Source organism: Aspergillus pseudodeflectus, assembly GCF_044049435.1.
Source record: "Aspergillus pseudodeflectus strain CBS 756.74 chromosome Unknown BJX68scaffold_11, whole genome shotgun sequence".
NCBI classification, from domain to species: Eukaryota; Fungi; Ascomycota; class Eurotiomycetes; order Eurotiales; family Aspergillaceae; genus Aspergillus; species Aspergillus pseudodeflectus.
The window spans coordinates 579,867-602,594 of NW_027263787.1; the positions used below are offsets into that span (position 1 = coordinate 579,867).

The 22,728-nt window shown below is 51.0% G+C and overlaps 9 protein-coding genes and 1 non-coding gene across 10 annotated transcripts; 1 reads left to right on the forward strand and 9 right to left on the reverse strand.

Annotated features, from left to right (window-relative positions):
- Positions 1-766: 766 nt before the first annotated feature.
- On the reverse strand, positions 767-2,189 carry BJX68DRAFT_232491 (cytochrome c oxidase subunit IV family protein). The gene is made up of 3 exons (XM_071039488.1): positions 1,605-2,189; positions 1,328-1,521; positions 767-1,223 (listed from the first exon to the last, which is right to left on the reverse strand). The coding sequence occupies exons 1-3, from the start codon at positions 1,912-1,914 to the stop codon at positions 1,134-1,136; spliced, it is 594 nt and encodes a 197-aa protein (XP_070901608.1). The 5' UTR covers positions 1,915-2,189; the 3' UTR covers positions 767-1,133.
- A 522-nt stretch (positions 2,190-2,711) lies between these two features.
- Positions 2,712-3,470, reverse strand: BJX68DRAFT_264640 (actin-binding ADF family protein; the record flags this gene model as incomplete). The annotated part of the gene is made up of 5 exons (XM_071045001.1): positions 2,712-2,849; positions 2,910-2,958; positions 3,020-3,280; positions 3,382-3,392; positions 3,465-3,470. The coding sequence occupies 5 exons, from the start codon at positions 3,468-3,470 to the stop codon at positions 2,712-2,714; spliced, it is 465 nt and encodes a 154-aa protein (XP_070901609.1).
- A 425-nt stretch (positions 3,471-3,895) lies between these two features.
- BJX68DRAFT_33709 (uncharacterized protein) lies at positions 3,896-4,465 on the reverse strand. The gene has a single exon (XM_071048993.1). It carries the CDS (start codon positions 4,376-4,378, stop codon positions 4,019-4,021), a length of 360 nt encoding a protein of 119 aa, XP_070901611.1. The 5' UTR covers positions 4,379-4,465; the 3' UTR covers positions 3,896-4,018.
- BJX68DRAFT_232499 (SH3 domain protein) lies at positions 3,896-6,942 on the reverse strand. The gene is made up of 4 exons (XM_071039489.1): positions 6,178-6,942; positions 6,042-6,125; positions 5,824-5,986; positions 3,896-5,777 (listed from the first exon to the last, which is right to left on the reverse strand). Exons 1-4 carry the CDS (start codon positions 6,270-6,272, stop codon positions 4,554-4,556), a joined length of 1,566 nt encoding a protein of 521 aa, XP_070901610.1. The 5' UTR covers positions 6,273-6,942; the 3' UTR covers positions 3,896-4,553.
- A 934-nt stretch (positions 6,943-7,876) lies between these two features.
- Positions 7,877-9,666, reverse strand: she9 (putative mitochondrion biogenesis protein (She9)). The gene is made up of 2 exons (XM_071048994.1): positions 9,056-9,666; positions 7,877-8,995 (listed from the first exon to the last, which is right to left on the reverse strand). Exons 1-2 carry the CDS (start codon positions 9,606-9,608, stop codon positions 8,061-8,063), a joined length of 1,488 nt encoding a protein of 495 aa, XP_070901612.1. The 5' UTR covers positions 9,609-9,666; the 3' UTR covers positions 7,877-8,060.
- A 117-nt stretch (positions 9,667-9,783) lies between these two features.
- Positions 9,784-10,844, reverse strand: BJX68DRAFT_232502 (putative stress response RCI peptide; the record flags this gene model as incomplete). The annotated part of the gene is made up of 2 exons (XM_071039490.1): positions 10,603-10,844; positions 9,784-10,537 (listed from the first exon to the last, which is right to left on the reverse strand). Coding segments are annotated over exons 1-2 (476 nt in total), but the record flags the coding sequence as incomplete, so codon positions are not given.
- A 241-nt stretch (positions 10,845-11,085) lies between these two features.
- Positions 11,086-11,210, reverse strand: BJX68DRAFT_t53. Its single transcript has one exon. It is a non-coding gene; the product is annotated as a tRNA-Met (tRNA).
- Positions 11,211-12,941: 1,731 nt separating this feature from the next.
- BJX68DRAFT_274419 (alpha-1,2-mannosidase family protein) lies at positions 12,942-15,423 on the reverse strand (the record flags this gene model as incomplete). The annotated part of the gene is made up of 5 exons (XM_071047661.1): positions 12,942-13,398; positions 13,449-14,194; positions 14,247-14,680; positions 14,734-15,278; positions 15,332-15,423. The coding sequence occupies 5 exons, from the start codon at positions 15,421-15,423 to the stop codon at positions 12,942-12,944; spliced, it is 2,274 nt and encodes a 757-aa protein (XP_070901614.1).
- Positions 15,424-16,780: 1,357 nt separating this feature from the next.
- Positions 16,781-19,713, reverse strand: BJX68DRAFT_232507 (LipA and NB-ARC domain protein). Its single transcript, XM_071039491.1, has 6 exons — positions 19,503-19,713; positions 19,370-19,437; positions 19,065-19,308; positions 18,950-19,012; positions 18,585-18,896; positions 16,781-18,538 (listed from the first exon to the last, which is right to left on the reverse strand). Exons 1-6 carry the CDS (start codon positions 19,503-19,505, stop codon positions 16,961-16,963), a joined length of 2,268 nt encoding a protein of 755 aa, XP_070901615.1. The 5' UTR covers positions 19,506-19,713; the 3' UTR covers positions 16,781-16,960.
- Positions 19,714-19,920: 207 nt separating this feature from the next.
- BJX68DRAFT_232510 (putative amidase) lies at positions 19,921-22,667 on the forward strand. The gene is made up of 5 exons (XM_071039492.1): positions 19,921-20,812; positions 20,864-20,985; positions 21,041-21,108; positions 21,162-21,427; positions 21,487-22,667. The coding sequence occupies exons 1-5, from the start codon at positions 20,642-20,644 to the stop codon at positions 22,549-22,551; spliced, it is 1,692 nt and encodes a 563-aa protein (XP_070901616.1). The 5' UTR covers positions 19,921-20,641; the 3' UTR covers positions 22,552-22,667.
- The last annotated feature ends 61 nt before the right edge of the window (positions 22,668-22,728 follow it).

Consider the following 22,728-nt stretch of genomic DNA (forward strand, 5'->3'; position numbering starts at 1 on the left):
AGGTCAAGGAGAGGAGGATGGGAGAGGAAGAGAGGAGGAGGAAAGGGAAGAGTTGAGGTGAGGTTGGAACTTGGGACACGAATGTGGCCGGCTTAGCCTGTACGGGGCTTTTCCCGACGGGTCCCGTGATGTTCCGTACCGAGCTGCAAAAAGAAAGGAACAGGTCTGATCGAGCTGGGAGCTTGATTTTCTCGAAGCTATTATCTTTTCTTCAAATTCAAGATACTGAAAAACAATTATTCCTACAGGAGTGAATCATCTCGAGCTGCTCATCGCGCTTCGTCGAGGACTCCGAGCTTGCCCGTCCGGTTGTTACGGGAACTCAAAATGAGGAGTTTCAAGGTCTTGGCAGTCCGGGTGCAAGGAACTCCCGGTGAACAAGAGCAACAATCTCCATACAAGCTCAGCTTTGCTAGATCTACAGTATAAACATCATCTAGAGGTACTATATTTTTGTCTGATAGTATGAAGCGAAAGTTCCTCTCGAAGAAACGTTGTTCTTGCTCCCTGTCAAGCTTCATCAAGGAGCTGCTCTAGCCGGTTCCGGAGAAGAATGGAAGCCCAGAATTTTCACGAGGCCTTCGAGTTCGTGATGGAGAATCCAGCTGCGAAAGAGCGTTGGCAACATACATAATTCTATCTATGTATCACAATTGTTAGTAGGCAGACCATTATCATAATTTGTCTGAAGTATCAACTGACCAAGCTATACCATGCGCGATGCCAAATTGCGGGTTTACCTAGGTATTACGTAGCATTCCATGCTAAAGCTTCGGCTATGGACGCGATTTAGTACTATACAATAACTAACAAGAAAGGGTATTAGACCTCTGAGGTAGTGCAATGACAGTCTCGTTGCTGGAACCATTTACGAAGCAGCAGAGCAGTATAGGAACAAAATATTCTATGACACAAAGGAGATACATTGATTATGGCACAGTACGAGATACACAGGTATTTTTCGGCAGGTGTTGATAAAACAATTGAGACACAGGTAAATGATTGTGTGCACGATCAATGGGCGCGAAGTCAGCATTGCCCGGGAGTCTTGTGTGTTGGACGCTCGGCTCCAGCGCGTCGTATCCAGCATGTCCAATTGCTGTACCTGACTCTCCCAAGTTCTATACATCAATTTATGACTTCTCAGCCGGGGGGCTCTGAACGAAGCCCTTGCCCTCGTAGCCCTCGCTGCTGATACCGTAGAGAGGGTTGATCTTCTCGCGCTGTTGCAGGGAAAACAGACCGTCAGTATGTGCTCAATTGGCCGCGAAATGAAGCCCAATAGGAACCAAATGATGAACCACTTGGTAGGCAAGGGTAAACATACCAGAGCGTACTCGTTGCTGGCCTCCTGCCATTCCTTGCTCATGGTCTTGGGCTGGGGCTTAGCGAACAGGTGGATGGCGTAGAAGATGGCGAAAGAGGCGAGTGTGAGCTGGGTGACCTTCAGGAAGATCTTGAAACCCTCACCCTTGGGAGGGCGAGCGCGGGGGCCGTGAGGACCGAAGGCAATGTAGTAGGCTATTTAATATCGAGACGACCAAGGTCAGCGAAAACCTGAAACAGACCATGAAAACAAGGAGTGCGTTCGCGAGATTACATACCAGCCTTCTTCTCCTGGACGGTCATCTGGTGCCAATCAACCTTCATGCGGTCCCTCAGCTGCATCCACAGGTCGGCCTGTTCCTGGGGAGGCATGACCTCCCAACGCTTCTCGATACCGGCGAGTGTGGGATTGGCAATGGCGTGCTCGGAGGAGGCGCGGATCTGCTGGGGAGCGATGGACTTCTGCTCAACTTGAGGGCGAGCGTTGGCACAAGCCATGGGGCCAGAAACGGTGCGGTAGGAGCGAGTGGCAGGCATCGGCATGGCCGTGCTGCGAGCAGCAGCCCGGGTGACGGAGCGAACGAACATTGTGTGTGCGAGGGGCCGGAGGGCGACTAAAAATGAATTGATGATCAAAAACTGCTCTCCTGGAGATGAGAGAGTCAAGTCCTCAGGACCGAGCGGAATTGATGAGGATGGGACGAAGGGACACTGATCGAAACTCGCGATGGAAGAGACAGACGACGTTCGACTGTGGAAGTTCGAGTTCCCGGACAAGGAGCTAGTCGGCTTTGCGGCCGCTCTGATTGGCTCTCCACCACCGCATCAGACCACGCTCTTCCCCCTTCCTGCTCATCCCGAACGTCACTCTTACTATGGCTGCCCTGCCCAATCTATTGTATTTATCTTTCATGCTGCTGATTTGCTTCGTCTCTGATACTCCATCTTAGCGCCAATTATCACGCAGCCTATTTACCATTCCCGCGCACATGCCTACTAATACCCTACTAATCACCATCCAGGCGTCGATCAACAGAAAACCGACTCGCGATCCGTTGTATGGAGATGATATTGTGTCCTACTCTACAGCACGCTGCGGAAGTCGACCCCGCCGCTGACAGCAGTTTTCTGTACAGGCGAACGCTAACGAAGAAGAGAAGAAAAAAAATGCGCCCTCAAAAAAGCTCGCTCGCGGAGGGAATGCCACGGTCGCGAAAAACGGATACGGTTCTCTCTCGGTCAAGTCGTAACGTTCTGATATTGAACTAGATGCGTGCAGGAAAGTTATCGGCACCCCGCAAAAGTCAAAGCTTAATCAGAGAGGTGTAGCGCAAGAACCCGCGCCCATAAAAGTCATTGGCCCGGACCCAGCCGACGCCATTTATCTATTTAACCTTGCCACCGCTGGCCTCGGCAAGGACAGCCTTCCATTCAATCTCGGACTTGTCATCCGCATGGATGGAGTTGTGGACGTTGAGAGCGTTCTTCAGAACCTCCCGGGTGCTGGCGTAGATCATGGACCACTGTTATTCTCCTTGTCAGCGGATTGCTTGATCGTCACAATAACCAGAGCAGACACATACGAGGGTTGGGGTGTTGGAAGGCACCCAAGAGATGAAGATAATCTTGCTCCTGCAATCGAAGAAGCCGCAGGTTAGCCTTGCCCTCATACGTGCTGAAGATCATGATTTACCTAGAGCCCTCAGTGTCACCTAGGCTGTACTCGACATCGTAGACGGCGTAACGGGGTGCAGGGTTTCCCTTGGAATCTTTGGCCTCCTCGAGCTTGGTGCGGAAAACTTCATAGTTCTGGTCCTCCGAGATCTCATCCACTACAACCTCCTTCTTGTTATCGGCGATCTTGAAGATGATGAACTTGGGCTTAGCACCCTTTGTGCCGCCCGTCATGCGGAACTTGTTGAATGCGTTGATGCACTCATCCTGAATTTGAACACTAGCGAATGCAATTGGTCAGCATCTACAACCTTGTAGAAAAGCGGCCGGGTATTATTTCATTATGCGGATAATGCCGGGAGAGGACACGAATCAACATACCCAGATGCGAGCTGAACAAAAACAAACAAACAGTTAGTTTATGGCAAGCAGATAGGAGGCGCAACTGATCGCAGAATACATACAGACATTGTTTCCGAAGGAGACGAAGATTTTGTGAGGCACGCTTTAACCTGCAGGCAAACGACGTCAGTGGGAATTGCTCGACTCTTGGTCCCGCGAATTGCATATGCGTGGAGGGGGAGAATTTGGGGGGGAGCGAAACTCTCCGGGGAATCTTCACTAACCAAAGAAGGGAAAAGAGAAGTTAAAGACAAGACACCAAGAGGTCTTTGCGAGTTGCTCGTGGAAACCGGGGAATTTAAAGGTCAGGAGGAGAGCGAGAGAGGTAAGAGGATGGTGGGAACCGAGATGGAGATACTAGAGGAGGGGCATTTCCAAGTTTAGGCGTGCTTGCGTGGGGGGAGCCCCTTAGCCGCACGTGATCTCGCTGTCGTAAGACCAAAGCAAAGCCACAATATTCCAGGCGCCTGAATAATTCTGACAAAGTCACTTTCATAGTAATCATGCAGCCTGCTTTAAAGTCCCTCATAAATGCTGCCTACTAGTACGTTACTGTGCGGGATGAGCGGTCAGATTGACCGAAGTTTGAATAATCTTTGATTGCAGGTCTAAAAAGCTAAGCATGCGTACACAGATCAATATGTACGAAAGAAGTCCAATTATAGCGGTAACGGACAAGATCGAGGCGCAAAAATTGCCTCTGATATCTGATGAGAAGGTCCTCTCTGGAATGATGCACATTTGGGCACGAGATCGGTGATTTCAAGCGCGTGCCGTGCTGAGAGTGCGGATTGAAGATGTACCGCGAGAATGGCATGTCTAACAAAAGAAGAGCATATTGACCGCATAAGAAGTGGGTATATAAAGTAGGCGCTAGGAAAGAAAACGACGTCTCTGACCCATCCAGGGGATATTGAGGACTGTGGACGGTGGCCGACCGGTGATCATGCTGGAGGCAGACCGCGAGATTTGGCATCTCGCTGCCTATTGACAGCAAAGGCAGTTCTGTCGGTCAGGTGAGAGAAACCGGCCCAACTGAACAATGGAGGACACTGCTGCGCAAAATCATAGACAAGGGCAAAAGGCGTTATCATGAAGGCGTAAACAGGATGCTCTGAGCAAGGAAAAGAAGCATGTTTATCTGCTGGTGTTCAGGGACTATCGTCGCCTTGTCCACCATCAATGATCTTGCTCCAGTGCTGGGGAAGGCAAACGCAAACCAAGGGGAACGCCTTGATTTCGCCGCTCGGGGCTGGAGACGTTCTCTGCGAACCACTGGAAACACCACTGTCGCGCTGTTCGCGATGTCTAGCCTCATATTCTTCCGCACTCTCGGGCACGCGAACTCCTGTTGCCCATCCGTCGTCCCATATGCCGATCACTTTCAGCATCTCGCCACGTTCTAGGCCGAACTCGTCGCCAGCTCGCGGTTGGTACGCCCATAGCACTGCAACCTTGTCGCCGGGATGAATGTCGTCCTGCGAATAATAGTCCTGGAAAGAGGAAAGTTGCTCCGATTGACCACTGGTCAATCCTTCTGGAGAGGAGTATTGGCCGATGGTACCAGATCGAGGAGATGTGTCGCTACCCGCACGCGCTAGTACAGAGTTGCTGGAAAGGGATCCTTGACGCTTTCCGGTGGTTGGTGGAATTTTCTTGTTCATTGCTCCTGGGCTCGCAAAGCCCTCGGAGTCGGAGGAGTCACTATATTTGGCGCTTCCAAAGAAGTTTGTAGAGTTACGCGAACGGCCTGGGGAGGAACTAGGAACCTCGCGCAAAGCAGACATGCGGGCGACACGTCCAGGGGCGGCGGCAAAATTGGGCTGAGTTCCAGGTTGCTGCATAGGAGAGCCTTTCCTTTGCGGATTGGGTTTGTTCAAGGAGCTGTCATCTCCGGCCCCGCGTCTTCGTCGGTAAAAGTAGATCAAACCAAAGGCGATCAACGCGGCTAAAAGAGCAAATCCAGCAACGGCACCTATCACAATTCCGGCTATCTGTCCACCGGATAAGCCGTCGCCAGAGTCATCGTCTGCAGTTGGGTCGGATGTTGATGTAAACGTGGGAACAAAGGATATTGAGGAGTCGGGAATATCAACATTCTCGCATCGGCTTGAGGCATTCGCATTTACGCAGCAGGAATCAGTCGCATTGACGGTGCTATATTGGCAAAATCTGCATAGTCCAATGACGTTGTTTCGATAGCCACATTCGCTGGGCTCATTGTCGGCAGCCGAAATGCATGTTCCAGAAAGAGCTTTCACCGGTCCCGTGCAGACCGAGAAATCTGACCGAATCTGGTCCTCATAGTCGCTCCGCCTGTCGGGGCAGAGCTCGTCGTTAACCACAATATCTCCCTCGCTTATAGCCATCAACGCCTAACGCTGTCAGTGAGAATTACTCTATGATGGCCAGCATACGCACGCAATCATCGGCGCAGAGAGGCCGTAGCTGGTCCTCCGAGAGCTCGCAGTCATCTCCAGACCTTTGCACTAGTCCATTGCATATGGTACTTGTGGTGTAGCGTGCATAGTAGTCACTGGTGTTAGAGAGGTCGATCCCTTGGCAACCCAAAAAGACGGAATATCTATGAATAAAGAGGTCAATTAATCGTCCCAAATATGGATTGGGTGTACACTCACTTGCTTTCAACATACGATCCCAGTACGTAACTGTTGAGTTCACGGTCAAAATCTTCCAGATTTGAGACGTTTCGTAGAAAAGGACTATAGGAATCAGTGCATTGAACTCCGGCGTCTTAATCCGATATCAACTTACAAATCAGTGAAAAGAGTAGGGTTGGTGGAAATAGAAGAAACATTAAAGGCGGCGCATTGCGTCGAGCCTGACAGCGAGATGCAGGTGCCGGACATGGCGCTGAAGCTTCTCGCGCGAACGGCGAGCTGTGTTGCTGGAAGTTCGGGATGGTTCAATTGACCGCAGCTGGGGGAATCGATCTAGCACGCGAGGTCGTTTAAGCGCTCTGTCATGTTGTATCGGTCCTCTTGTCTCTATATCATTCCCATTGGCTTAAGTCCGAATATCCTTGCAACGACAGGTTCGGGCGTCTGGAAACGATCGCGTCAAGGCGGTAAAGGAGTGTGAAATTCAGAAGAAAAGAAAAGGGGCGAGATTATATAGGGAAGAATCGAAGAAGGAAATCCACGAAAGTGGTCAAATATCGAAGTGAAGGCAAACGAGTGACCGAGCTCCGTGCGAGACGACTGCAGAAAGAGAACCACGCAGCAAAGGCAAAGGGGATGGAGGACGAGGTCAAGGAGATGGCAACACAAGATGGCGCTGATCGGGGAAGGACTAGGCCCAGGACGAAGTAGTCGCGATAATTAAAGAAAGGCCTAGAGGAGCCCGTGATTTCCCTGATGGGATTCGCGTGTGTTCCCCAATGCAGAAAGGATTCAGGAACCCGCGGTCGATTTTCCAAAGAACTGGCGCTTGGGAGGCTCAACGCAAGGTCCAATGCCCCTCTGGCGACGAAAACTGAAGCAACCGATAGCTTCGCAGCTCGATGCAGCGCAATAGCAGCAAGGTTGACTCAAACTCTTCAAAAGGGGGGATGCACGGCTGGGAGGGTTGCCAATTAAACCAGCCTCCACTTAGTGAGGAGCTAATCTGTTCAGGCAGTTCAACAACAAAAAGCAGTTACACAGCTCCTCTGCATCAGCAATAATGTTCGACTTTGCGAACTCTACGTAGTAGTCCCTCCTTCAGCGAGCCAGGGAAAATAATGAATCAGCCAGCCCTTTGCTGAAGAAGCCTTGCTTGTCGGCGGTCTCTCAATTGAATCATCTAGGATGGGGCTTTCTGTATGCGGCTAAGCGAGGCTTACGGGAGAGGTGATCTGTTTTTGAGGCCCTTTGCTCGCGCGAAGATCAATTGACGTGGCAGACTGTCAGCGATGCTGCGAAAACCGCGCCGATACATCGCATCATGATCTTGAAGCGATACATAGACCGGCGCGACAGTATAAAAACTTCTGCAGCAGATGTATCGCTTCTGCTTGTTTCCTCTCCCACGAACCTTCGATCGGTGGACCTCTCGGAGTCCAGGTTGATCTCTGATATCAGTTTTCGGAGCTCCGCAACTCGCAAGGACCATCACAAGTCTGCAAGGTTTTTGAGTTTTGTGCCTTGCTCGAACCAGGATTTCTGTTATTCCGGTGCTCCAGCGCCGTTGTTTCAGATTCTGCGGGACAGGTTCTGTGCCATCTCGGAGCCGCTAAAAATACCGGGGCTGGTCCCGTCAATTGACTCCGCCAATCTTGATTATTATTGATCTGTCGGACTTGAGCACTGTCGGTCGAACAGGAAAGCTCATGAAACCCGAATCTACCTATGGCTTCCTGGTCTCAGGAACGTTCTTCGACGGGGTGATATTATTGTGCTTAGACCGGGAAACATAGCGCATCGTTGGTGGTAGTTAAGCAAGTAAGGAACTGAGTTAGAAGGAAGCAGCTGAGCAAGCGCTTGAGTGAAGGTATGATTGAGGACCTGAGCAAGTACGGAGTCGATTCGGCAGATCTAAAAATAACCCCATCGCCAGGAGTTACGACACATTTTGAAATACTCTATATTGTAAAGTGAAGATAGTGTACAAGATCATACATGAAACCGGTGATGCACATATATATACCTAGATTCGGCTTACCGTGGTCGAATCAGGGCAATGACGATTCCCATCACTGCGGCACCAGCTGCGGCACTGGTCACCGCAACCGTGGAAAGATCACGCTGGGTAACGATGATGGAACGCTCGCTAAAAAGATCATGAAGATACTGACGCCATGATTCGACTGTCGTGGGAGATGGGGGAAATTGTAGCGGTGGAGGCTTGTAGGATTCTAGAACGCCGTTCAACACGTTCTCTATGGGCTGCTGATCGGTTTCGGTGGTTGTTGAAATAGGAGTAACAGTAGCCTCTCGGGTCAGTTCAGGCGCGATGTCCTCTGCAGGAGGAGCGACGGGACCAGGTGTCTCCGTGGTTGCTCCAGTTGTAGCTTCAGTGGAAGCTTCAGTGGTGGCCTCAGTGATGGCCTCAGTAGTAGCCGTGACCGCGGGTGTAGTAACTGCAGTAGCGGGCTCGCTGATGGGTGATATAGGCTGATGAGCCTGGACGAGGACCTTCTCCTTCTCAATGGCCTCGATAACTTTCTCCTCAAATCCCTTGACAAGTCGTCTCCGACGCCAGGGTTCAACCGCGATCTGGAAGATCAGGAACAGGAGAACATTTACTCCCATCAGACCCCAGGTTCCCCACGTACTCATACGGCGAATCTTGTCCGACCAGACCTGCTCCTCGTGGTATCGCGATAGGATATTCTTGGTAAGCTGAGCGGCAGCCTCTTCTGACTCGCGTTCAGCCAACGACAGCGCTTCTTGCGTTTCATTTTCGGCAACCTCGTTAGCATGGTCATTGCGGTAAAGATGGGTAAAGCGTTCAAGGTCTGCCGGCGACCACGCGTGTTTGCGCTGTAGGAGTTCGTTAACTTCGCGCTGTGAGGCTGAGCGTCGGTTAATGGCGGCTGCATAGGCTTCTTTCGCAGTTCGGACTTGAAGGCGGGCCGCTCGGAGTCGTTCCTCTAGACAAGAATTGTTAGCGAGTTTTCTGTGAGAATACTACTAAGGTTCCTGAAGCCAACCTTGCTCATGGATATCCCTCTTCAAGGCCTCGATCGAAGTATATCCAGTCAGGTCGTTCAACCGCTGGCCCGCCACGAATACATTTGACTGCAAATTGTCCATCATAGCCGTAAACTGCTTCGAGAATTGCGACCGTCGGTTCTCTAGATATGACGGTAGACCACCTGCCTCCGTTTGGCCAGCGCCAGCATTTTCAGTCTCTTCCTGACCCTGCTGTGTGTGTACAGTATCTGTTGGCGGCGGAGTTGGGGCCCCCGCATCTGTGTGTGGTTGCAGAGTAGGACCCGGCAGTTGTATGGGTTCTCCTCCATTTATCGGTTCATCCTCAGCCTTGTCATTCGTCGTCTTTTTCGGTTCGTCTAAGAGGAGGGAAGGTTGGGTTCGGAATTGGCATCGTAGGCAGACTGAGAAACCTCGCCGTGCTTCCCCGGGGAAGTGAAGAGATTTGGGAATCTGGGCCGAAGGAATTAGTGGTCGTAACGGGCAGGAGGTCCATGAAGCATTAATTGATGCTCTGAAAGTTTGCCTAAGCAACAATGGCATCGACTGCATGGTGACTGCGCGAGGTCGCAAGGACCGTCGGGTTGTTGTTGGACAGGTCAACGGGAACGTTCCAAGGTTGGCGGAGAAAGCTCGGGCGGCTCTTCGCGTGCAGATTGCAGAACGAAGGCGTCCGACGACGGCCCTAACCTCGATTTACAGGCAACATTTTCGATTGAATCATTGATACTGTTTCAGAGATCGTCAAATTCAAAGATATTTAGATTCTAGTAATATGCCTGTGGTTTGCTTATCCATGAAACAATCGGTATAAACTATCACATTATAAGAATGAAGTCAAAACAGAACATGTATTCATACGACGAAAAAGTATCGAAAAGCACAAGCAGGCTTCGAAAGCAGAATTAACGGAAAGGGTCAAGCAGCAGCTCATTATACATCACAGTGCTCATTGGCAATGGTTCGTTCAGGGGTCATAGGCTCAGCAGGAACAGAGAGAGTGTTGGGGTATCTAGTCGAATGAGGGTATGCCGTAATTATGCTTCTTCGATAGGCAACTTAGTCATGGTTCTGTACTTTATTGTCGCCCTTGACGGCTTCCGCGTAGGTAGGAGGAGGGCGGGCGTCGTGATGCCCCTGGCTGCTGCTACCAGCTGCACCTTGCTCCTGTTGGGGCTTAGGAGTGGCTTGTCTCTGTTGTTGCGACTGAGAGTCTGAGGCTTGTTGCGAGGAGAGAGTGCCGTAACCTCTTTGGGTCTGGCTTGGAGCAGACTGGTGAGAAACGTAGTAGTATGTTACATGTCCGTTTTCGACATCTCCCCTCCGGTTGGGGACGGGTTCGTATGACGGGTCGTCATAGTCCGGCTCAGGGTATTTGAGGATGATGTACCAGGCATGAAGAAGACCGGGGATGTAGCCGAGGCAGCAGAGGGCAATGTTGATGATGGAGTCGGCTGTACAGATACCTAACTTGATCCAGACTGAAGGCAGAAGTTAGTGGGTGAAATCAATAACGAACAAGGACTTGGGGAGGGGTCTGGCGTACCTGAAACTGGCGGGAAGAATATCGCGAGGATAGCAAGAAACATGTCAGAGCCACACATATTGACGGTTTCTCAGGGCTCTCGTCAGGTAAAAGTGAACGGATGGCGTGGTCTTTTTGTAAAACCTTGACTTGTTGGGTGAGTCGAGAATTCAGAAGCCCCAGGAGCGGTGGTGATAACAAATGACGATGATGGATGCCTATGAGGACAAGAGCGCTCAGCCGCAATCAGATGACGTCGAGATAGCCACGTGACCTGGGGCTACCGCTGCGCCATATGTGGCTGATGAGTCACCAGCCGAAGCGTGCCCTATGCTCGCGCGCCCAAGCCACAGGGCTAGAAATCCGCATTCAAGGATCACACAACCGTTTACAGAGTGTTGCAAAATGAAAATGCAAGTACTCGGGGTTTTGTAAATGAGGGTAGAATGAGTATAAAATTATGAAGAGGGAGAAGGAAAACAGAAAAAAAAAGATGAGATAGGATAGCATGTCCTGGTTTCGATCCAGGGACCTGGTTACTGTTAGAATTTTGCTAGTTTGAACTTAAGAAGATGTAAGACGTACCTCCGGGTTATGAGCCCGGCGCTCTTCCCCTGAGCTAACATGCTGGTTGGTTGTTTAATTCATGCTTTGACAGATCCATAAATCGGTAAGACTGTCGACAAAGATTTTTTTGATACGTTTAGGTTTACGAAATTCCGGTTGCGGTTAGCAGCGGTGGAGCGTACCATGTGATTTGCCAGCACTCTTACCGCATCCGAAAACCTTCCGACTCCTAGCTCCATTTTTGACTTAACTAGCTTCGTTCGGCATAGCGCTTCATGATTCCTACTCCAGACGAGGCGTTGGCAAGGTGAACACTCGAAATTTAGTAGGATCCAAATATGAATTAATATTGTTGTGTCTATGGTCGATTTCATGAGGAATTGTGTCGGCGTATCTCCCTCCGGTCGTACCGAAATAACTAGAATAGCCCGTTGATCGATGTAAGTTTGGCACGAGTATGTATATATATATATATATAGGTGGTGAGCTATCTCAATGATTAGGCAATGAGCCGTAGCATACAAGAGCGTCAGGGTACAACCCAGATTACTAAATGTCATCCACAAATGACCGATCCGAGTTTAAACAAAACAATGAATGTGAGCCGCCGAATGAATAGATATCCGAATCCGGTTACCGGGTTTGCCGGCATAAGCTTCATCCTTCCAGATGCACTGCCGGGTTTGAGAGCAAGGAATACAGGTCCGCAGCGTGATTACCCGATCGACATTGCTCATCAGGCATAAGCATCCAGTCAATATCAGCATCTATATTGATGTCGCTGTGCGGCTCGATTTGGTGGCCAGATGGCGTGTCGTGACTTCTCGAGGAAGGGCCGTAAGACTCAATCGAGGATGGTGATGGCTTTGTCAGTGGAAAGGCAGCATCGTCTGGATTGGGCTGCCTCTTGCTTGAACGTGTGCGTACCTCCCATCGCCGTTGAAGCCGCAGCAAGAGGTCTTTTGCACGGCTAGCACTCGGCCAGCTTATAGTGAACTCATCCAGAGCTCGAAAACACGTGCTGAGGTGGCCCAGTATATTATCCCGTCCATTAGAGTACTGTGCCACGGCAGCGAAGAGCAGCAGGAGGACCGCAGAAGATGTAATGGCAACTGCTTTTGTATGAATCCGTCGAAGAGTGTATCTGCATTCGTACGTTTCCAAAATCCGTGCGATGCAGATAGCCGACTGAATACACATCTCCCGAGCATGTCGATGACCCGGACCCCTTGGGGGTTGAGGTTGTAGATGGCTTTTTGACATCCAGGGTCGGTGAGCATAGATCATACTTTGGTAATATTGCATGCTTTTGAGAGTTAATCACACGAATAAGTCACCTGGCGGTTATTTATGCTAAACTTACTGCAATAGCAACACTTGCGGAGTGTACGGGGTGTTTTGGTCCCCTATATCGATCCGCAAGTCTGGAGGAAGGCATTCTTTCCAGTTGAGAAGCTTTGCAACGGTCTTTTCATTCTGTTCTTGGAGCACCACCTTGGAAATACTCGAGGTTCCATATCTGATAGATAGTTAGCGACGTACAGGGCCATTTCGAAAAGGCTAGAAACTTGCAGGAGATAGCCGCACGGTGCCATAATCTCACAGAGAGTGATTTGACTCTCGCGCATGCTGTCTATGCAGTCAGGCATGCCAGAGCCAATAGTGGATGAATTTTGGCTTCACCTATGTTTCCAACTCCTCCATAAGCTGGCGCTTCCCGCTGGCGACCCAATGCTTCTTTGCCCTCATTACCCTCTCACTCGTCTTGCTTGAGAAATATTTACACGAACTGCTTAGGAAGCAGGACTGGGTGGAAGCGCTCCCGTAAACCAACTACTCGGCTCGCCTCCTAGCTCGAACTCGAGTGTCCCTCCGCTGGCGAAGATGTCATTCCACTCCAGCCAGTTCTTCCTCCAGTCTTGGCCATTTACTCGCAAGCGCTGCACGTAAATGTTCGAGTCACCATTTCCATCACCGCCAGTTGAGGTTACTCGTAGCGTCCTGCCTCCGCCCAGATCAATGCTCAAAGACTCAAACCATGGGGAATGGATGAGGAAGGTCGTTTGTCCTGTGATAGGATACAGTCCGATCATATTCCAGAGAAGCCATGTCTGCATAGCACCCGCATCGCTGTTCCCAGGCAGGCCGGTAACGCCGGTGTGGTAGTGGCTTTTGGCTACATTCCGGGATTGAGCGACCGAGAGATCTTGCCGGTTAAGGTAGTTGTACAGGTATGGGATGTTGAACATTCTAGTTTTGGAGTTAGCTGGGCTTTTCCCAAATGATGAGACGTCACTCACGGTTCATTCGTCGGATCAAAGATATTCTCAGAGAATATCGTTTCCAAGCGCTCAAGCATGGTCTGTTCACCACCCGCCAAGTCGATGATATGCTCCATGTCGTGGACACTTGTCAGAGAATAGGCCCACGAGTTCGCTTGGTAGTAGGGATCAGCCCAATATCCACTATTATGCAACGGGTCCGTCACAATAAAACCATTCGTGTCACGAGGAACAACAAACCCAGAGAACCCTAGGGAAGTCTGATTTGCGTTCCAATGATTCCGCCAGTTTCGGGATCGGTTCAAGTACTTTTGAGCATCATCCTTAATCCCAAGGCCGGATGCAACCTGGTATAGGCCGAAATCATTGCAGGCGTACTCGACAGCGCGACTGACGGCGCGAGAAAATCTCGGAGTAATGTACCCTAAGTTGAGCCAGTCTGGCAATGCGCCGCGACCTTCTTTGGTAGAAGAGTCAGGAGCCATGGGATCGACGGGCGAGTTAGGGGGAGTAACTTCAGCGTCCTTCACCATTGCACGATACCCATCGTCCCAGTTGACAGCACCGCGGACGCCCTTGACATACGCATCAGCGAGGACATTATCGGCATTTGACCCGCCTTGGGATCGGCCGTTATAGTTCGAGGATCGTCCGTCCGGGAGGTAGCCATCGAATCGCCAGATGTCAATCAGCGAGCGGATCTGCTCCTCGTATGCAATCGGCTGCAGGATTTGCATGAGAGCTGTTGAGCAACGGAATGTGTCCTGCGCATACAGTCAGTACCTTAATTACAAGTTGATAAAAACTGATGCGCACCCAGAATGTGAAGATATCCTGGTAGTATGGCTCATCCGACTCCCAGTTAGGGTTCTCGCCAGTCTGATTCGTCGGAATCAGATGCATGAAGTAGAGGGATGAATATAGGAGAGCCAAGCTGGTCTCGTTGGTGCTTGTCGTTGTGATCTTGGAAAAGACCGTGTCTTCCCAGTCCGAAGCTGCGTCGCTGACAACTGATTCGAACTCTGTTTCGGCTGGAATCTCATTTTGCACATGCTGACAGGCTCTATCCGAGGAAATCCACGAGATGCCCACTCGGGAGGTTACGGTTCGATCGTCGAAGGAGTATAACCCGCCAACTCTCGTCGAACTGGTTGAAGCAGAGGCAGACCCGCTGTCTTGCTCAACGCTACCATCCTGATCGGTCCCAGTATATGTCCGGTTGCTGACAATGTCGTTGTCAAAATAGCCGCCTATCATAACATCAGCTCAGCGAGTACGGGCAAGCACCGGATTGGATACGGACAGAAGTATATCGCCCAGTTTGGCGACCTATTCCACCCATTGTCATAGATTCCTCGTCCTTCATAATGTCCGTCAGGGAAGATGGTGAAGTTGCCACCCTTGTATCCCTGGCTCAGGCCTTGCCCTCGAAACGAGGGCAGAACGTGTGAAACATCAATAAGGATATTGTTCTCGGTCGAATTCTCTGGGAATGTATAACGAAAAACGCCAGCATGTGAAGATGCGCTTAACTCCACGACGACACCCTCTCCCGTCTGCGCTCGATAATACCCTACAGACGCCTGGTCCGTCCCATCACGGGGTACTGTTATGTTCGAAAGAGGGTTCGTGATGTTCCCCACGAGCGGTAGCTGCGAGACAGTGCCATATTTTGGTGCCCCTCCCGTTCCTTGCTCGTGCATCAAACTGAAGCCGGAAAATTCACCCGTGGGCAGATAGCCCGAGTATGCATCAGTGTTGCCGCTGAGCAGATCAGGTCCCAGCTTCACCATTCCGAACGGTCTGGCGACACCGGGAAAGTTGTTACCGCCATTTTCAGTTCCTAGACTGAGGTATAGTTTAGCATGTGCTCGCCATAGCTGATCGCGAAGGACACTCACAAAAGGTTCACATGCGATCCCAATTCCGCAGCCTGAACAACAGCGTGGAAGTGGGTGAGAAGGAGCGGAATGCTCCAAGAATTGAGTCTCATAATGAGAGATCTCGCACTATTGAGCCCCCTGCTTAGAGTCTGCTTTCGCCGCAAACAGTGGGCAGTGTCCTACAAAAGAGAACTATAATCGAAACAGCAATTTGCTCAACGAGGGGTCTCAGCAACCCCGCGCGAACAGGATTCTACTGTACTTGTACTCAAAGGAATGTACTCCGAATTGAAGGAGAGATAACGTATGAATCAACAAATGACGAGCTCAAACTCGAGTAACCAGTGCCATCCTCGCGTCAGAACCCCGTGGACATGCTATAACAGTGTTAGTCTGCTCGAGGCATGGGATACCAGCGCATGCTGGGCTCACGGGGAAACAGATGAGACGGTCATTGGACTGGGCATTAATATGGATATTGGAGTAGATACACCGCGGGGCATGCCATGCCATGGGAAGAGCGAGACATTTAAGTAAGAAAGTGGGTAGAGGAAGATCGCCGGTGGTCAATCTCCCATTTTTCTTTCTTTTTCGTCTTCCATTCCTTCGAATCATTCCGCCCACTCATACCGGCACGAATCAGAGAATCAGGGCCAAGAGTTAATGCGGTAAGGGGGATCCTGTCGAGGGGCCGAAGCTATTGAAATCCAAGTGATGGTAAACAAGAAAAACCCCGGATACATACCCGCGCCCATAGCGCTATTTGTGGCATCAAACATGGCATTCCAGATTCAACGCGAAAACAACCAAACAGACACAATAATCACACCTCACAAATTCGCTGAACCGGAACTCCCTTCTTGCTCTTATTTTCGCTTCCGACCCTGGACTTTGACACTGGGTCCCTGACCATTCGCTGCACCTGAACCTGCAACCCATGGATTGGCATGTCACACCCGCTCCCGGTACAACCAATGAGATCTTGGTGATGCGCACATGGTCCTTTTGCAGGAGAAATTGGGGGAACACTGACTAGACTGCGGGTTTGTGCGACCGGTCTAGTACGCAAGGAGTATGAGGTGTGTAGATCGTGATGCTTATCGATGACCTTTTGCATCAAGTGGTGTGTTTGTCGCTTGACATTTGTGAGGGGATGACTGCACGGGAGTTGGGGTTGAGTTGGTGGCGAGGGTGTTAGATTTACAGGAAGCTTGCTGGGATAAATTGCCTTACCCAATCTGTCGAATTAGTATAATGGACGACGGGTAGGACTCCACTCGGAGGTTGCTACTGACTCGGTAAGCCACCATGACTATTATTAGGGTATCTCAACAAGCTTGCCCTCATAAGATTGTCAAGGCTGACGAGGGAGTCGGTTGTTGGTGTAGATATTCTGGGGAGTCACCCGCTCGCCGTTGCCGATGCTAGACTCGTACACCGCAGCTACAGTTTAAAATTGAACAGACATTCAATACTCATCATCCATTAAATAAAAGTCATCTCGCTTCCATATACAACGCCCATCGCAATGTCCGCCCCGTTGGATGCGGATCAAAACAAAACAAACCCATGCAGCAAGTATAATCAAGGGGAAAAATCAACCAAACTCTGTATACCAGGTACAAAAGCCGAAAAATGTGACATTGTCTACAACCGTTTGAAAGACCTGATGATCTCCATCAGATTTGAGCCACTGCTGCCGCCCGATCCAAACCCATTTCCTCCGCCAAACGCCGCCTGTGTGATAGTGTTGGACGACGAAAACCTCGTATTCATCCGAACGAGTTGATAAGTGCTTTGAATATCCTCGGGGACCGGAGTACCGGCCGCTTTATAGGATGCGATGAGGCGCTCGTAGTACGGTTGTGCCTGTGGGTATTTCCGAGACTGAAAGTACATCTTGGCAATGAGGCCGAGAATGCTTTGGACGTCTGGGGCTCCGAGGCCCTGGCGGGATTCTGTCCAGCGAAGAGACCGTTCTAACCATGGGAGCGCTTGTTCGAGATTGGCCTCTGTGTCCTGGATGAAAGGGTTGTAGCCGTACTGAGTCATTGAGCCGCGGATTGCGAACATCACGCCCATAACGCTGACGATGTTCATTGTTTCTGCATGCTCGGGGCCAAGGTATTCTTCTGACGTGGTGAGGGCGCGGCGGAGAGTTTCTCTTGCGGAGGGACCGGCGTCCGGATCGAGGGCGCTCATTGCGCCGCTCATCCAGAGACCACGGATGGTGAGGGGGTGGTGCGGACCAAGTCGGGTAGTGAGTTCTTTGACGACGGCCTCGATGGCTTCCGCCTGGGGGTCGCTGCCGGTGCTTTGTCTGACGAAGATGTCCTCCGTGTTGTTTAGTCGGTGGGAGAGCACCTGCTCCGCCAGGTCGAGGACGCTTGCGAGGTAGAGTATGTGATTCTGTCCGAGGAGATTTCCAACGCTTTCGCTGTACTTTGTAACTGCTTGAATGGCGTCGGCGCGTCGGTTCATGTGGCCATAAGCGGCCGCCACTCGCCGACGCGTTTCCAGGGTGTCTAGATGATCGTCGCCTATCGTCATCTGTTGGCGAGCAAGCACATTGGCACAGATCGACTCGCCTTCTTGCGGGTTTCCCTGACGGATGATGACTTCGCCCATCATGCTCTCTGACTTCATTGCGAGCTCGTGTCGCTTGCCGAGGACTCGCTGAGAGTTGTTACAGACCCACTCGCACCATTCTCTCGCTTTTATGAGGCATCCGGATGCAAGCTCAATACTCGCGAGATGGTACCCAGCAAGCAAACTGCTATAGTGGTCTTGGCCCAATGATCGGTAGTGCTCCTGGAAAAGGGCATATTGCACTCTCCTTGCATCATCCCATTTCCATTCGTTCATGAGTTTTGCCACCTGAATTGACCTCGGATCGTTGTCAGCGGGTTTGAAGAGCACTCCAATGACACGGGCTTCGTTCGGGTCTGGTGTACGCGGGGGCCCAGGGTATGGCAGACTGCTATTCGTATGCATTCGCGGTGGTAAGGGAGGGCCGGGGTTCGGAGACGGCGATGGTTTTGGAATGAATCCGCGCTCGGCAAGGAGGACCTGGTCAGCGATTTGCTTGATATTGCCTTTGATCAGCTTGTACATCGCTCCTCGACTGCCGACTTTGCACATCTGCGAGTGGTCCGCATCCAGCTTTAAACGAGTCTCGCGGGATCCGGGTAGCCCCAGAATGGCGGACTCTTCGTCAACGACAAGCTATTCAAGTCAGCGCATTTCATCTAGTCGACCTTGTATGTCTTACATGACTGACTGAAGTTGGCCCGGCGCCGCCGATGAATACCTCTTTGCCCTCCACGAAGCTGACGACTTGATAGTCTTCAAGCTGGTGAGAGAATCGGCTGGACATCTGCCTGGTGAAGAGGCCATTCTCCTCGAGGCATAAAAGGAGATCATTTTTGGCGTGGCCGTTGGAGACAAATCTTGCGACATTGGCGGCGATCTTTCCTAGCTCGACGCCTTTCGCTCCCCGGTGCGGAGTGCCGAAGAAGACGAGACCACAGGTATCGGTGCGGATAGCAGTGTACTTTCGGTCTTCATGCGCATTAAGTAAAGCCTATTGACGATGAGTTTGCTTCCACGAGACTGAGAGTTACGAACGGGTATTACCTGCTTAATCACCAAGCCTCCTAAACTGTGACCAATCCAGATTATTTTCGGAGACCTCACCCCCTAACGCGAGAGTCAGTAGACGATTTGAATTCCGCATACTCTGACAACGTACTAGCTGCTCGTTACGCTCCATATCTAGCAAGTTCAGCAGAGTATTCGCATGGTCTTTGATGCTAGCAGTGGACATGGTCCTGGCGTCGGTGACAGTCGAGTTGTAGCCATAGACAAAGACTCGAGTGTTGGGAATATCCTGTGGGAGGTAGTCTCGCGGCCAGAAGGTGCCATTTTCGTGGGTCCAGGTGTTGAAAGCATGGTCATGTCGTGCACGAGGGTTCAGGCCGTGGACGAAGACGAAGCTGGCAATAGCGACCATGGTTAGCGACAAAAAGCGAAGCAAAAGTGGACCGTGAGGCTTACTCGATCAGTGGAGGGCCCTGTGGGGTGTAGACCTCCTCAAGGAAGGGGAATTCGAGGTGGGCAGTCGCCTGGAGATATTAGCCTCGGTGGACCGGGAACCTGGGGTGATTCAAGGAGGGGGTCCGGTACTTACCATCTGATAGTGATATGGCTATACCGCAGTGGATGAGATGGAAGAAGATGCGATCAGGTTCACGTTCCTCAGGATGGCGATAAGGACTCGAGTTCAGCCTCCAGAACTGCTACCATCATGTGACAGGCAAGGCTGTTTTGTCGAGGGACAGGCCATTCTGCCCAATCGCTTGGGGTGCTCTGCCGCTGCCATCGTGATGACTGGCGATGGTGATGGGAGGGGCAGCCATCAAAAGCAGTAAGAAGAGGCGAGGACTTGGCCTGAGGTGCGCTTCTTATTGGGTCTGACCCCGGTCACTTTCCCGAGTAGCGCTGACTGCTGGGCCATCGAAAAGCCTGCTTGGCCTCTTCAAGCAGGATGATAAATCTGCAGGGCGTAGGGTTTTCAAGTCTCCTGCAAAATCGCAATTTTCTGATGGGGCGAAGCGAACCTTGATGGGAGGGTGAAAGGGAAGAGAGTCAAATCAACACAGGTTGTGGATAATTTCGTACCGTGGGGGCTTATGCACTGCACAAGCCTCCGCATAATTCCACCTGGCCACACGCGATAGGCCAGCGTCGAATCTTGATGCTCATAAGCTATAAACTAATTCCAGCGATCCTTGGAACTGTTGGCCGAGAAAGTCTACTAGTTATCTCCTTTGTTTGACTTTGAACTCCTGACTCTGTTTGAGCTGGATTCTAATCCCAACCGCCCAGATTAACTATATAGCACCTTTGATGTGACACTGTCTCGCCACTATACGAAGTACCTCCCGTCGTCTCGGGTTATTTCATCCTTCGTTTAATAATCCGGAATGCTCAAGACGAGCATTTCTCAGGTTAGACATTATCGGGGCGAACTGGAAAACTGCCAGACTCCAGGCCAAGGACCGCTCGCGATGCAGGAGCAAACGGACTGACCGCTCAAGCAAGAGACCGTCTCAGCATCATTCTCACCCTCATCGCCAACACGACTGAGCCTCCTTTTCAAACGACGACCCAGAATCTCAAATTATCTCCTGACACAGACATGTCTCTCATCTCCTGAAGCTGTCCGTCAATTTCGTCTGGATTCTCATAAATACCTGCAACTTCACCCCACAATGTGTAACGGCAAGAACGCGTTCTTCTATTCGAGCTCTGGAACTCCTGCTCACCATGTCTCTGCTCACAGACATCTGCTTACTATTATTTCTTCTTTCCAGTGTTTGCGTTGGATCGAGGCCTGCTCCATCGGGATGTACCCTTCCGCCCCTCCTAGCTGCCACGCAAAGTGACCTCCAAAATGGTCTTCAGATGGGATGCTTTAGTAGTGTGGAGCTTGTTATGGTCAGACCCCTACCTCAGTGATTAACCTCTTGGTGCTAATCTGCGACACAGGCGTATATAAGACGCATCAGCGAAGTCAATTTCAGAGTCAACGCAGTGCTAGAAGTCAATCCGGATTCGTTGAGAATCGCAGAGCGACTCGACATCGAAAGACGGCAAGGGAGAACAAGAGGGTATGCATACAAGGTAGACTTGGTCTCTGGATATGACTAACCCACTGATAAACAGCCCGCTACATGGCCTGCCTATTCTCGTCAAGGACCTTATAGGCACAGATGATCGGATGGAGACAGCAGGTAGGTTAGCAGCTACCCCGACAACATAGAACTTTCTGATACGGAAATCGCAGATGGCTCCTACGCGCTTGTCGGGTCAAAGGTTCGCGTCGATGCCACGGTGGTGAAGAAACTCAGAGACAGCGGTGCAATTATCCTCGGTAAGACAAGTATGTCGGAATGGGCAAACACTCGGTCAAGGCGTCCGTCAAACGGTTGGAATGCAAGAGGAGGTCAGACGTACGCTGCGTACCATGAGCAACAGGATCCTTTAGGAAGCTCCAGTGGCAGCGCCGTGGCTACTGATCTAAGCCTTACATTTGCATCGCTCGGTACCGAAGTGAGTATTTCGAAACTCCAGCACTGCGCGTCCAGCGCTAATGGATCTCACCACTGAAGACGAGTGGTAGTATTCTTCTTCCTAGCGAAAAGAGCAACATTGTTGGCATCAAGCCGACTGTCGGTCTCACCTCCCGGTATATGGCCATTCCCATTAGCGAGCGCGCGGATACTATCGGACCCATGGCGAGAACAGTACGTGACGCAGCAATGGTACTACAAGCGATCGTGGGACAGGACGAGAAGGATAACTATACCCTGGCGTCACCATTCTCCAACAACTATCCTGACTATGCCGCGGCCTGCAATTTGGGCGGCCTGGAGGGGAAGCGCATAGGTGTCCCTCGAAATGTTATTGAGGTATTGCCTAGTATCTTGGACAGGGCGGCCGTCCCTATTATGTCTTCATTCGAGAGAGCTGTGACAGAGATCGAGAAGGCTGGTGCTATAATCATCGAGAATGCAAACTTCACAGCCTACGATGCTTACCGAATCAGCTCTGCCCCAGCACAGGTCCTAGCGGCCGATATGCTAAGTGGCTTACCAACATACCTCTCGGCCCTAAACAGCAACCCGAACAACCTCCAGAGCCTTTCGGATATCCGTACCTTCACCCGGAACAGCCCTGAAGAAGAATATCCAGCACGGGACACAGACCTTTGGGACATGGCGCTCCTCGCTGGCATGAACAATACATCCCCGGGCTTTTGGACAATATACCGACAAGCTCTCTACCTCGGCGAAGAAGGTGGTCTCCTCGGGGCTCTGTCGCGCGACAACCTCGACGCTGTTATCCTACCTACTCAACTGGCCGGCGACATACCAGGGATCCTCGGCTCTCCGGTCATTACAGTCCCATTCGAAGCATTTCCAGCCGAGATATCCGTCAAATACAACGAGCGCGGCGACCTTGTCAACACAGCACCAGGGATCCCGTTAGGGCTTAGTTTTCTTGGACCAAAGTGGAGCGAGGAGTCTTTGATTGCGATGGCATATGCATTTGAACAGCGAACTTTGTCAAGGGAAACATTGCATCGGGTCGTTGAGCCAAGAACAGAGTTGAAGAATGTCCAGGATGCGTTACAGAACCGGACTTCTTGCTTGCCAAACTATATAAAGGGGTAAAAGATGGTCATTTATGCATGAGTGGAGTGGTCGGACCCTCAAGATAGCACGGAGTCTCGTATATCTCACTTTACAGGCTTGCCATTTATGCTTCATTTATACTTAATTACTTCGCCATGCTAACAATTTGATATATGCATCACTCATTGCACACCTCGTGCAAAACCGCCAAATCAA